The following is a 14,457-nucleotide window of genomic DNA, read 5'->3' on the forward strand; positions in this document are numbered from 1 at the left end:
GCTAATCTGGGAAAAGAAGTGTGAGTGACTGGGGAGGTAGGAGGGAAAAGGGCGGACTGGGGCCACCAGCACTGCTTGCCTGGGCAACTATGACGCTGTCTAAGGGGGTGGTGCTCTCTCCTGACCCCTTACCTGGCCAAACTCCAATTCACTCCTCCCACTGTGACAGGAGCCATTTTTTGTTTTAACTCCGTATCTGGACATTTTGCTCTTCTGCTTCGAGGGCTTCTGTTGTCCACCAGGCTCTTAGGAAAAAGCCCGTCTGTAATGAGTGCTGCAAGACCCCTCAGGTGCACCCCGCCTGTCGCCCCCTTCTTCACTATGCCCCTGCCACACCGGCCCCCTTTCCATTCCTAGAACAACCCAAGCCTCCTTCTGTCCCAGGGCTGTCACGTGCGGCCAAAACTCTTCTTCATTTACTTTTTTGAAGAAAGTAGAGTTTATTAGTGGCCATAGGTGGGGAGGGGGCAGCGCCAAGGCTCTCACGAGTGCAGGGCCCGCCATTTGTCCAGGGGGCCACGATTAGGGATGTACTTGACCCCACAGCCATCCGGAATGAGCCGCTTTTCTGCGGCTTTTCAAACTCATCCGCATTAAACTTAGTAAATCCCCACTTCTTGGAGATGTGGATCTTCTGGCGGCCAGGGAACTTGAACTTGGCCCTGCGGAGGGCCTCAATCACATGCTCCTTGTTCTGCAGCTTGGTGCGGATGGACATTATGACCTGGCCAATGTGGACCCTGGCCACTGTGCCCTGGGGCTTTCCAAAGGCACCACGCATACCCGTCTGGAGCCTATCAGCTCCAGCACAGGACAACATCTTGTTGATGCGGATGACATGGAAGGGGTGGAGCCGCACTCGGATGTGAAAACCATCTTTGCCGCAGCTTTTCACCATGTACTTGTTGGCACAGATACGGGCAGCCTCCAGGGCTTCAGAGGAGAGCTGCTCATATTCATCCGACACCATGTGGCCACAGAGTGGGAACGCATCCACTTTTGCCTTCTTCCGCCCCAGGTCAAAGATGCGGGTCTTAGCATCAGGGACACCTCGGCAGAAGCGAGACTTTGGGGTATGGCTTGTTCTTGCAATACCGGTAACAGCGGGCGGGGCGGCGGCCCATGGCGACACCAAGATCTTCAGTGGCTGCAACAAAACATACAAGATCGAAAGAGCAGTCGAAGACAGGCCTTGAACTAGAGGAGAGAAATGGCGAGGGCACCGCACGAGCCACAACCGCCGACTACTCACCGCGCCGAAGGGAAAGAGCTCCATTTACTTTTGCACCTGGCTAACTTCTCATGTTTGGGGTTCCAGCCAAAACGACACTTCCTCAGCCGAAAACCTTCCCTGACTGCCTCCCCAGACTGGGTTAGGTCCTTCAACTCTGCCTCTTCTTGGTCAACTTTCCACAACTATAATTCTTTTCACTTGTAAAAGGAAAAGGTTGGATTTGCACACCCAACTTTCTTTTTTTCTTTTTTTAAGGGAATTTCTTTATTTTTATTATTTATTTATTTATGGCTGCGTTGGGTCTTCGTTTCTGTGCTTTCTCTAGTTGTGGCGAGCGGGGGCCACTCTTCAGCGCGATGTGCGGGCCTCTCACTATCGCGGCCTCTCTTGTTGCGGAGCACAGGCTCCAGACGCGCAGGCTCAGTAGTTATGGTTCACAGGCCCAGTTGCTCCGCGGCATGTGGGATCTTCCCAGACCAGGGCTCGAACCCGTGTCCCCTGCATTGGCAGGCAGACTCTCAACCACTGCGCCACCAGGCAAGGCCCCCACACCCAACTTTCATAGTAGTGTCAGTCACAGTAGCCCAAAGGTGGAAACAACCCAAACGTCCATCAATGGATGAATGGGTAAATAAAACGTAATACGTGCATATAATGGAATATTATTCAGCCTTCAAAAGGAGGAAAATCTGGCACGTGCTCCAACATGGTTGATCATTATGTGAGTCTCTCGGTACCGTCTGTCTGTCTTCCTAACCGGGCCCTCAGCCCCATGAGGGCAGGGACCTGATTCTCTTATCCACATTGCTATTCCCAGCACTTGGGGTAGAGGAGGCTCTTAGTCAATATGTGAGAGAAGGAGATTCAGAAAGACTCACAGAGAACAGAAATGAGGGACCCCGGGGCCCAGGAGTCTCAGTTTCTGTCTCTTCAGCTCTCATAGGCCCTGCTGTCCATTGATTTTGCTGCCTGTCCTTGGATGCACGGACACGTCATTGCAATCACTTTACATAAGGTGGCACAAGGGCCTTTCTGTTCCTGGAGTGCCGGAACCCCCCCCCCCCGAAACCTTCCAGATGATAATAATGATAATGACAACAAAACTCATAGGGCCAAGCTATCGTGAGCCAGGCACTGGTGTGTTTTTTAAAGACAATCTTCATGTCAACTGGATACCCTGCCCACCGTTCAGGGGAGAACCTAGAGGCCCCGTGAGGCCTGGCACAGAACTAGGAAGTAGCAGAGGTAGGATTCCGGCCTAGCAGTGCAGCACCAAAGTCCACAGCGTAACTGCTATACTGCATTGCAACGCCCCACCCCCACCCCCACCCCGTGAAGTGTGGTGTAAATGTCTGTGGAATAAAGATGCAGGAGGCGAGGCGTAGCTGAACGGAGAAGGCTCCTCTCCCCTCCAGGCTGCTGCTCCCCGCCCCCCCCCCCCCCCCCGCGCCTTCCCATCCAGGCGGCATCTCTTTTGCATTGCCCACCCCGAGGAGCCCTGCCCTGGACCAGGTGGGAGATCCTGTCTCGCTGTGGCTTCCGCAGGCCCGTTTGACCCTCAGACGAAGCTCAGGTCTCCAACTTAGCCCCTATCAGAAAGAAAAGTGTTATTTCCACGTCCTTCCAACTGTGACTTTCCCAAGTCAGGGATTTTCCAGTTCCCACCCGGCTGCCTTCGGGCTCTGACTTTCCTGGGAAGAGCCCCTCTGGAAGGGCTCAGGAAGCTGACTGATGCAGGAGAGCGAAGGAAATGAAAGCAGAGGCACCTGCGAAGATTCCGTTCCACATCCACCAGTTTCACTTTCTTTCTTTAGACGCGGAGTTTCAGCCCCCGCCTCCCTCGCCCTTACTTCTCTTTGCTCCCCGTGTGGATCTCAGCACCGCTTCTCTCTCTCCCTCCCGTTCCTGCCCTCTTCTCCCCGCCTCTCCACCCCTTCTCTCTCTTTCCCCAGTGACAGTAGTGAGCACCTTGACCTTGGAAGCAGCAGTCCTACCCTTTGGTCTCCTTTCTCTTCTTGGGTAGGCAGCTTTTCCAGGATCAACGCCAAGGCTGCCCTGCAGACACCAAACTTTTTTCTCTTTTTCGATCCAAACTCAGAAGTTATCTTCCGCGGGGACTGCTAGCATCCCGTACCTCCGGGAGGAAGCCGGCGCCCTCTCGTGGCCGGCCCAGGATCTGCGCTAGTTTTCCAGCCATTGGTGCTCCCTAACCCTCCCGAACACACTGTTCTTTGGTCATTTCAGGCGGCCGGCTTTGTCCTGGGCACTCGTCGAACCAGTTGCCTAGCTGAACTGGTTTGCTCCTCCTCGGCCTGAATCCCCGCCCGCACGTCCACATCTTTGACCGTTGCTGCGGGCCCGAAGCCCCCTGCGCCCCGGTCGGAGCCACGCTTCCTTCCCCTTCGCTGGGGCTGGCTCGTGCCTGCATGTGACACACAGCTTCCGGGGAACCCTGGCCCCTCTGGGACAGCTTCCCGAGACCCCTCATCCTGCCCCGGCATCGCACACTCTCCACCCGCGCCCCCATGGGACCCCCTTCCTAAACAAACTGCCTTCCGCCCCCCAGAACTCCACACTGAAAGGCAGCAGCCGTCGAGGGGCCACTCCCTAGGGGCTCCCCACCTGCCCGGCCCAGCCCGGCCCAGAGGCCCCTCCTAGCTCCGCCGGACACGCCCGCGCTCAGACGTACAGGCCCCTCTCCTCGGGGGCGCGCGCCACCCAGCTCCGCCTCTTTCCAGCCACGCAGGTACCAGGCATGGCCGCCAGGTGTCTTCCCTGTGTCCAGCCTCTTGTGCTCAGGCCCCTGGGTGACCCATCGCACTTCTCCACCTCACAGACCCCCAAGGACCCCTGCTGCCCCTTCGTTCTGGCCACCCCCCACCCCCCAGAGCCACACCCTGGACCTTGTCCTCACCCAGAAATGTGCAGCCTCCAAATACTGGATTCCAGCTTCTGGCCCTGCGAGCCGGCTTCCGGGCCCTCCGGCTCTCCCTCCCTCGCTCCCCTCTCCAGGCCCGGAAAGGCCAGGGCACGCCCCGCCCAGCCCCTCGGGACACCGGGCCCCGGCGGCCACGCTACCCACCTCCTTCACAGGGCCCCAGGTCAGCAGGTGAACTGACTTCTCAGAGCCTCGTGGGCCCTGCCGCCCACAGACGTGCCTGCACATCCCCCAGGCGAGCGGAAACCTACATGCAAGAGCATAAGGGAAGCTGAGGAAAGCCCGGCTGTGACACCCGTCAGCCTTGTCACCGAGGCTGCCAGCTCACTTGAGTCCTCAAACTACATGTCCCCCCTTGAACTTGGCGGATCCCTCTGCCACCCTTCTCCACGCTAGCGCTCTTCCCTAGTGCCCGACCAGACCTCCACCCCTGTTTCTGTAGGCAACGCGGCTGGAGGATTCTGCCAGAGGGTAAGGGGCCGTTTCTCCTGTTCAAGGCCACCACCTCCAGCTGTGTGTGCTCTTTTTCTTTTAAATTAATTTTTATTGGAGTAGAGTTGATTTACAATGTTGTGTCAGTTTCTGCTCTACAGCACAGTGAATCAGCTATGCCTGTACATATATACCCACTCTCATTTAGATTCTCTTCCCATATAGGTCATGTGTGTGCACTTGAGTCTGTTTCCTGCTATCTCCTTCTTGACCCTGCTCCATCCTGTCTCTGTCCCTGTCTCCCTGTCCCCTTCTCCCTTGGCTACTGGGCTTGCCAAGAATAGCCTGGTAAGACCAGTGATATGAGTCCAATTGTGTCCCCAAAGAAGTTATGCCCAAGGGCTTCCCTGGTGGCACAGTGGTTAAGAATCCGCCTGCCAACGCAGGGGACACGGGTTCAAGCGCTGGTCCAGGAAGATCCCACATGCCGCGGAGCAACTAAGCCCGTGCGCCACAACTACTGAGCCTGTGCTCTAGAGCCTGTGAGCCACAACTACTGAGCCCGCGTGCCACAACTACTGAAGCCCGCGCGCCTAGACCCCGTGCTCCCAACGAGAGAAGCCACTGCAGTGAGAAGCCTGTGCACTGCAACGAAGAGTAGCCCCTGCTCGCCGCAACTAGAGAAAAAAAAAAAAGCTCGTGCGCAGCAACGAACACCTAACACGGTCAAAAATAAATAAAATTTTTAAAAAAGAATCACATTGAGCATATTAAAAAAAAAAAAAAGATATGCCCAAGTTCTGACACCCACTACTTGAGAATGTGACCTTATTAGGAAACACGGTCTGTACAGAGAAAATCAAATTAAAATGAGGTCAGATGGACCCTAACCCAATATGACTGGCGTCTTTATAAAAAGGGGAAATTTGGACGGAAGGAGGACGATGGCCATGGGAGCCGAGTGATGCGTGTACAAGCAAGGGGTGCCCAGAGTGCTGGCAAACACCAGATGCTGGAAGAAGCAAAGAAGCATGCTCCCCTAGAGCCGTCAGAGAGAGCGTGGCCCTGGCCACACTTGAATTAGGACGCGTAGCCCCCAGAATGGAGACAGTTCATTTCCACTGTTTGAAGTCACCCAGTGTTGGTACTTTGTTATAGCAGCAGCCCTGGGAAGGTCAGACAGCTGGGGAGGCGATGCCACGGTCAAGACCATCAGGTAAAAGTTCGGGATGCTCTGGTGGGCTCTTCACACTATTTCCCAAGGGTGACTCACAGCTCCCTGGAGAGAAGCAGGCTGGGACTCAAGGGCCCGGGCTTTCTTTTCCTTTCTTCTGTGTTTCCAGGAAGCCCTTGGAACAGATGTAGAAACAGCTCTTTCCATCCAGCCTGGCATCTTGCTTCCAGAGGCAAGAGGCTGGGCAGGCCAGCAGGTTAACATTTAAGCAGGCCTGAGCATCACGCTCTCATGTGAAAACTGGGGCCTGGCAACTGGCCTCCTCCCAACCCCACTTCCCCATCCCCCTATCCCCCCACCATCTCCCCATCGCCCCTCCCCCCCGGGCCTTGAAAGAGGTCTGAATTATATATTCAGTCAGTATTCGTCGCTCGCTGTCAGCACTCGGGAAGCAGGGACCCTGTCGTGTTCATCTTTCTGGTCTGGGGCTCTGCTCCTAGGAGGAGCTCCCAGGTGTCTGGTAAAATGAATTTGTGAAGCAGTTGTGGAGTCATCCGTCAGGTCCACGTTGGAGCAACAGGACACAGAGGACCTTTACTCTGGGGAGGGTTTCCAGCCCCCTGTTCTATCAGGCTCCTGCCAGCAGCCCCTGGCAGTAGCCGTGTGATAACAAAGGATCCCACAGTTTTGCAGGAGACCCACAGCCTCTTTTCTCCCAAGCTCTCACCTCCCGGACTCCCAGACCCAAGGCGGGGCCGGAGGGGGCAGATGTTGATGTGGGACATGAGCAACTGCACTTTCAAGTGACCTGTTGGCTGTCAGAGCTTCTCCAAGCCAGCGTCTGACAGGTAAATGCAAGATGCTTTCCATGTTCCCAGGGCCACAGTCGGGGCAAAGTACCCCGAGGGGTGGGACAGAAGCGTGGAGGGTCGAGGAACATGAGTGGCCTCAGGTCACATCCCCACACGGGCCATACAGAGCCCTTGTCTTGGTCTCTCGGTGTGACAGCAGTTGTGCTCCCGCCTGGAAAAAGCTTTACCATATTTACATGTGATAAGGACGTTACCGTATTTACATGTGATAAGGACGTTACCGTATTTACATGTGATAAGGACGTTGCCGTATTTACAAGTGGTAAGTGCCACCCCAACTGGTTGAATGACTGAGGGCTGAGTGGGGATCCCGTAAATCCTTAAGCATTTATTGAGCCTTATTATCTGCACACTGTGGTGGGGAATCAAAGGCAAAAGGCACAGTCACCAAAAAAAGAGTCAGCTTGTATCAGAGAACCAAGACTCACACAGACCAGCACAAACGGTGTAGGGAAGAGGGGTTGGGGGCGCAGGCTTTAGGGCCAGACTGGGTTCCAGTCCCAGCTCTGCCACATCCAAGCTGTGTGCGCCCTGGACACATGACTCAACCTCTCTGTGTCTCAAGTTCTTTAAAAGTAAGATGGGAATGATACTAATCACCGTACCCACTTCATTGACTGAATAGAATATGCGTGCAGCACTTAACCCGTGTTAACTGTGGTGGTGATGATTATGATTGACTATACTGTTAAGTGAGATATTATATATAAAGTGCTAAGCAGTGCCTGGCATTTATGAAACACTCAGTAATATTAATTGCTATTATGATTACTATCATTTTTATTTTTACGTTCTGAATTAGTTTTCTATGTCTGTATAACAAATCACTCCAGAACTTAGCAGCTTAATGCAACAAGAAACATTTATTATCTCACTTATTATTAGTCTCTGTGGGTCAGGAGTTCGGCAGCCACTTACAGCTGCCTGGTCCTAACTCAAGATCTCTCAAGAGGCTGCAGACAAGCCCTTACCTGGGGCTTGACTAGGATCTGCTTCCCGGACGGCTCACTCACGAGGCTGGCAAGTTGGTGCTGGCCGTTGGCAGTGGCCTCAGTTCTTTCCCACGTGGACCCCCGCGTGGGGCTGCTTGAGAATCCTCACAATATGGCAGCTGGATCCTTGCCTGCAAAATAATCCAAGAGAGGCAGAAGCCACAGTGTCTCTTATTGTTTTTTATTGAGCTGCAATAACCTACTAGCTATGGGGGTTGACCCTGTTCATTTTGGGAGGGGCTACACAAGGGTGTGAACACCTGGAGTAGAGACGCATTGGAGGCTGACCACCACCACGTCCTAAATTGTGTGGCAGAGACTATAACTTCCATAGGAGTTCAGATGAGAGGGAGAAAAATGAAGGTAAGAGGGCTTAGGCAATGCATGTTGTTTTTACAGCTAGATCTTGAGGGGTGTCCGTCGCCACTTCTTTTTCCTCAAATTCCTTGTTTCTGTGGCACTTGGACAGAGAGGAGGGTAGGACTTTGATAATCAGAAGGGCAAAGGGGAGACAGGGGAAGTAGGAGGAAAATTTTAAAAGAGGCGAACGGGATTTATTTAAGGGATAGTAAAAAGGAGACTAACATTGGGAAGGAAAAAACTCCAGAAATAGGGTGAGAGAGGCAGCCTGGGCTGCCTTTTGCCAAGGAGAGTCGCAAAAGCCAAGTAAATAGGCATAAACTAGCTGGAGTAGAAAGTAAACGTTAAGGGCATAAGGCTTTGGAGAAACATTTTCAAAATGCTTGCAGGCTTGTTTGATGTGGGACATTTGAGGCTAAAGAATTTTCGAAGGTGAAGAATGTGCTCCTCTAAGGGGGCATTCACTTCAATGCAAGCATGGCCTGGGGGGTCAAGGCAATACCAGGAACCAGACTTTAATAGCTTCCTTATATCAGGGTAGGAAGCGCAAGTTGATAAGAAAGTTGGAATCGAGCATCCCAGCTGGAGAGGGAGCCTCCCCAAAGGAAACGTTGGAGTGGGAGATAGTCTATGTTTACACAGTGCTCGGGCCATGCCTGCAGTTTATACAAACTGCATCCTCGAGCCGCCTGACCTAGAAGAACCCACATCTGGTGCCCAGCCAGTGCCTGGAGGAACTGCCTGCCCAGCCCCAACCAGCCCGTGAGTGCAAAGCTGCTTGGACGCGCCTGGGGAAGAGGACTGCTCTGCACACACTGGGGCCATGACGGTCACGTACGTGTCCCCTTTGTGTCCCGCACAGAACTACCTGCAACCCCTCCAGTTAGGTTCATTCATCAGGACAATAAGAAAAGCTCAGAACGCCCACCTTCCCATTCTCCCTCTTCCCTTTCCCTTCTTTCAAAACAATTCAGATCCCATTCACCTGCTTTCCGAGGCCCCAGCGGAGCTCCCAGGCTGGTAGATGTGCTCTAACACATCAGCTGTCCCTGTTCCCCACTTAGCACTGTAATGGCTAGTTGGCCACTTGGCCTCGCCCACTGCAACCTTCCCGTAAACGCCCTCCCCTTCGTACCCCACAACACGCGGCACAGTGCCCGGCCCATGCAGACGCTCCCCATGTGTCCAGACCAGGCAGTGCTAGGCTGGCTTCACCCTCTATAGGTCAGTCCCTCCCTGTGTGCCAGCAGCCACAGGCTTGCTTTTGACCTGGACCATCGCAGGAGGAGACTGGACATCACGGTGACTCAGGCCACAGGAGGATTAGAGGAGCCCGGGGGGGGGGGGGGCGTGGAGGTGTGGGGGGGCGGGGCGTGGAGGAGGGCTTGGAGGGGGTGTGGAGGGGGCGTGGTGAGGTCGGGGAGCTGTCCTTTCCCTTACAACATAGCAAAGCCTCAAGTCACGTTAGAAGTCATGCTTTCAAAGATAAGGTGACCATATGTGTGTGGGTTTATCTCTGGGCTTTCTATCCTGTTCCACTGACCTATCTTTCTGTTTTTGTGCCAGTACCATACTGTCTTGATTACTGTAGCTTTGTAGTATAGGTGAAGTCAGGGAGCCTGATTCCTCCAGCTCCATTTTTCGTTCTCAAGATTGCTTTGGCTATTCGGGGTCTTTTGCATTTCCATACAAATTGTGAAATTTTTTGTTCTAGTTCTGTGAAAAACGCCAGTGGTAGTTTGATAGGGGTTGCATTGAATCTGTAGATTGCTTTGGGTAGTAGAGTCATTTTCACGATGTTGATTCTTCCAATCCAAGAACATGGTATATCTCTCCATCTATTTGTATCATCTTTAATTTCTTTCATCAGTGTCTTATAATTTTCTGCATACTAACACCATACACAAAAATAAGCTCAAAATGGATTAAAGACCTAAATGTAAGGCCAGAAACTATCAAACTCTTAGAGGAAAACATAGGCAGAACACTCTATGACATAAATCACAGCAAAATCCTTTTTGACCCACCTCCTAGAGAAATGGAAATAAAAACAAAAATAAACAAATGGGACCTAATGAAACTTCAAAGCTTTGGCACAGCAAAGGAAATCATAAACAAGACCAAAAGACAACCCTCAGAATGGGAGAAAATATTTGCAAATGAAGCAACTGACAAAGGGTTAATCTCCAAAATTTATAAGCAGCTCATGCAGCTCAGTAACAAAAAACCAAATAATCCAATCCAAAAATGGGCAGAAGACCTAAATAGACATTTCTCCAAAGAAGATATACAGACTGCCAATAAACACATGAAAGAATGCTCAACATCATTAATCATTAGAGAAATGCAAATCAAAACTACAATGAGATATCATCTCACACCAGTCAGAATGGCCATCATCAAAAAATCTACAAACAATAAATGCTGGAGAGGGTGTGGAGAAAAGGGAACACTCTTGCACTGCTGGTGTGAATGTGAATTGGTACAGCCACTATGGAGAACAGTATGGAGATTCCTTAAAAAACTACAAATAGGGCTTCCCTGGTGGCGCAGTGGTTGAGAGTCCGCCTGCCAATGCAGGGGACATGGGTTCATGCCCCGGTCCGGGAAGATCCCACGTGCCGCGGAGCGGCTGGGCCCGTGAGCCATGGCCGCTGAGCCTGCGCGTCCGGAGCCTGTGCTCCGCAACGAGAGAGGCACAACAGTGAGAGGCCTGCGTACCGCAAAAACAAAAACAAAAACAAACAAACAAAAAACTACAAATAGAACTACCATATGACCCAGCAATCCCACTACTGGGCACATACCCTGAGAAAACCATAATTCAAAAAGAGTCATGTACCAAAATGTTCATTGCAGCTCTACGTACAATAGCCCGGAGATGGAAACAACCTAAGTGTCCATCATCGGATGAATGGATAAAGAAGATGTGGCACATATATACAATGGAATATTACTCAGCCATAAAAAGAAACGAAATTGAGCTATTTGTAATGAGGTGGATGGACCTAGAGTCTGTCATACAGAGTGAAGTAAGTCAGAAAGAGAAAGACAAATACCGTATGCTAACACACATATATATATGGAATTTAAGAAAAAAAATATCATGAAGAACCTAGGGGTAAGACAGGAATAAAGACACAGACCTACTAGAGAATGAACTTGAGGATATGGGGAGGGGGAAGGGTAAGCTGGGACGAAGTGAGAGAGTGGCACAGACATATATACACTACCAAATGTAAAACAGATAGCTAGTGGGAAGCAGCCGCATAGCACAGGGAGATCAGCTCGGGTGCTTTGTGACCACTGACAGGGGTGGGATAGGGAGGGTGGGAGGGAGGGAGATGCAAGAGGGAAGAGATATGGGAACATATGTATAGGTATAACTGATTCACTTTGTTATAAAGCAGAAACTAACACACCATTGTAAAGCAATTATACTCCAATAAAGATGTAAAAAAACCCAAAAAAACAAGTCATGCTTTCCCAGGGAGGGTGTGAGGGGGGTGCAAAACTAGCCAGGGAGCCATTGCAGCCTCGACTTTTCCTCCAACTTCTGAAGTCTTTAATTCAGCTCCAGCCTGGACCCAGCACCTCAAGGAGTTCCCTAGAATTAAGGAGTGTCTTTCACAATCTCAGAGACTCTGGGCAAAGTCCAGGGTCACCATGTGATTCAGAGGGTGGAGTGGATGCTATAAATTATATATTTGCTTAAAAAAAAAACAAACCATAAAAAAAAAAGAAGAACAGCAGTCTCGTGGGCCCGGGCTCAGGCATCTGTCTCGGGCAGTTGCTTTCTGACGGGCAGAAGCACCCTGGTTCCTTAAACCTCTCAGGGTCAAGCCAGTCTCCCAAGCGGGCACGCGGTCCCCAAGCCTCCTAGCATGTCTGCCTCTGTCCTTGCCCTCACACTGAAGAGGCTCGTGGCTTTCCAAGTCCTGTGGAGGCTGCCTCTGAGGAGTCTCCGGATGGTTCTGTTCGCTCTCACGCCAGCCAGGTACTGTCCCTACACACCTGAATTACTGCAGCCACCTCCAAGCTGCTCTTCCTGGCTTGGGCCCCCTCCCTCTCGTCCCCTCACGGGCACCAGCGCCAGGTGCATCAGACCAAAACTGCACGTGGCGCCCGCCCCCTGCTCAAGAGTGTTACTGTGCTTTCTACTCAGCGACGGAATAAAATCTCAGCATTGTGACCTGACACCACCATGCCTCGTCAACCCAACCTGGCTGATTCTGATCAAACCGACGGCTCCCATGGTGTCCTGGGCACATGGCGGGCACCTGCCTGCAATGCCCTTCCTTTCTCTGCAAACAATCATTCCAGGCTTCCGTGCACCTCCCATGGTTTGGCCCAGGAAACAGCCACTAGCTCCAAGTAGCTTTTGAACACTTCAAATGTGGCTCGTGACACCGAGGAACTTAATTTTAAATTTTATTTAAATTTTAATTAATTTAAATGTAAAGACTGAAAAACAATTCGACTCAGGTACTGGGAAATGTTTACGTCTGTTGGGAACAATTTGGTTTTGTGACTCTATTTTTTCAACTGTAAATTGTATGAAGTCTAAATACAGGCCAGATGTCCTCAATGAAAAATTAGCATCTGAGTTGAGATCGCTGCAAATGTAAAAACATACACTGGATTTTGAAGACTTAGTCCAATATATTAGAATGTAAGATATGTCTGTAATAATCCGTACGTTGATTACGTGTTGAAATATTTTGGATATAGTGGGTTCAATAAACTCTATCGTGAAAATCAATTTCACTTTCTTTTTCTAATGTGGCTACTAGAAAGTTTAAAATTACGTCTGTGGCTTGCATTATATTTTTATTAAACAGCCATGTTCAAAACTCTAGATTCCTGAAGCAGTGATCAGTAGAGTACATTTAAAACTTAGCATACACAACTTTGTATTTTTTTTACATCTCCATATTTATATAACAAAATCATTGACCACCTTCAATCCCCAACACCTAGCAGCAAACACTACATCATCTGACACCTATGTGGGCAAGGCACTCTGTCAGGCACTTTACATGTTACCATCATACTGAGCCCCCTCAGCAACTCCGTGAGGTGTGGGCATAATTAGCTCCATTTTTCAGATAACAGAAAAGAAGCTCTGAGAGTTCAGGTGGGTTTTGCCAGGATTCTCATGGTAGATGCGTGAAGCAGCAAAGCTGGGATTTGATCCCACCCTTGCCTGCCTCTCGCTGCTGCTCTTTGCGGCCCCAGCTCATGTCTGATAGGAGAGGGCAGCCACGAAGGATCTGCTGCTGAGAAGGGCGAGGGCTCAAGTTCTAGCTTCTCCTGGCCCACACAGGCAAACCCTGCCATCCTGCTTGCCGGCTGTGAGCAGGCCACTTGATCGATGTGCAGAGTGTGACGGTATGTCCCAATCACCCCACCCCGTGCACACCCTTCAGCTAGTTCAAGTCACTTAACAACTCATAATGTGGTAGTGTCTGGCAGTGCCAAGTTAGAGCACGTAGCGCGATCTGGGACCCTGCTTCTGACAAGCGGGGCTGAGCCATGAGTCCCTCTAGTCACCGCACATGACTCTCCAGTCCTGGAGGGCTGCAAGTCCAGCTGGCAGCCCTCAGAAATGCGGGAAAACAATCTGGGAGCAGCAGGTGGTGCCTCTACTGATTTAAATCACCTGCTTCGATGCTGAAGGTACCAGAGAAGTTGGCTGTGTCCCTTGTCTCGGGGCCACATTCTGGTGCAGTGGGTGAGGGAGGGGACAGTTACAGTTCACTGGGACCAAGACTGGGATGGGGGATGGTGGGTGAGGTTTTGCTTGAAGGGCCTCACATCCTGCCTGAGGTGGTCCCACGGAACCCCATGTCCCCTTGGAGCTGGGTTTAACTTGGGGTCACTTCCTTTGCTTCCCCTCAGGCCCTGAGCAGAAATCCAGGGTAAGGGAAGAACTGAGGTTGGGCCAAAGCGCGCGGTGTGTCTGCTGTCGCACAGAGCACTCTTTGATCTCTTGCCCAGGGTGGCCTTGGGAAGGACGGCGATGCTTCTGCCAGAGGCGCGGAAGTCCCCGGCCAGGGCCTGGCTAAGGGATGACTTCTACGCAGTGTTTCGGCCGAGCATTCATAGGTTTCCCCGGGGGGACCCAGTTCAAGGGCCTGGGGAGTTGGAGGTTTTTGAGGTCTAGTTTAGGCCCCATGTCTGTAAAATGCAGCAATTTAGATGGTATCTCATTATACCCTCCCAGCCAGTACTGCCCTAGCTCCAGGCAAGAGAAGCCCCCTTGCCCCCGACCTGTGCTTTAGAAGGTCCTGCTCTGACGCTCTTCTGCTGCAGTCCCTACTCACAGGGTGAGGCCAAGGGACCCACCCATAGCCTGTGCTCCCCCCACACTAAATGCACCCACCCCTAGGGCAAGGGGTGTCCAATGGAGGCTGTAGGGAGGGGTGTGCACAGAGCATGGTGTGTGGGCTGAG

At 51.7% G+C, this 14,457-nt stretch overlaps 1 protein-coding gene across 1 annotated transcript; it reads right to left on the reverse strand.

The window, feature by feature from the left end:
• Positions 1–389: 389 nt before the first annotated feature.
• Positions 390–1,675, reverse strand: LOC309975302 (large ribosomal subunit protein uL16-like). Its single transcript, XM_082860321.1, is given in 3 exon segments — positions 390–577; positions 580–1,072; positions 1,074–1,675. Coding segments are annotated over 3 exon segments (639 nt in total). The 5' UTR covers positions 1,125–1,675; the 3' UTR covers positions 390–482.
• Positions 1,676–14,457: the final 12,782 nt, after the last annotated feature.

Source organism: Leucopleurus acutus, assembly GCF_964270905.1.
Source record: "Leucopleurus acutus genome assembly, chromosome: 19".
Lineage (NCBI taxonomy): Eukaryota > Metazoa > Chordata > Mammalia > Artiodactyla > Delphinidae > Leucopleurus > Leucopleurus acutus.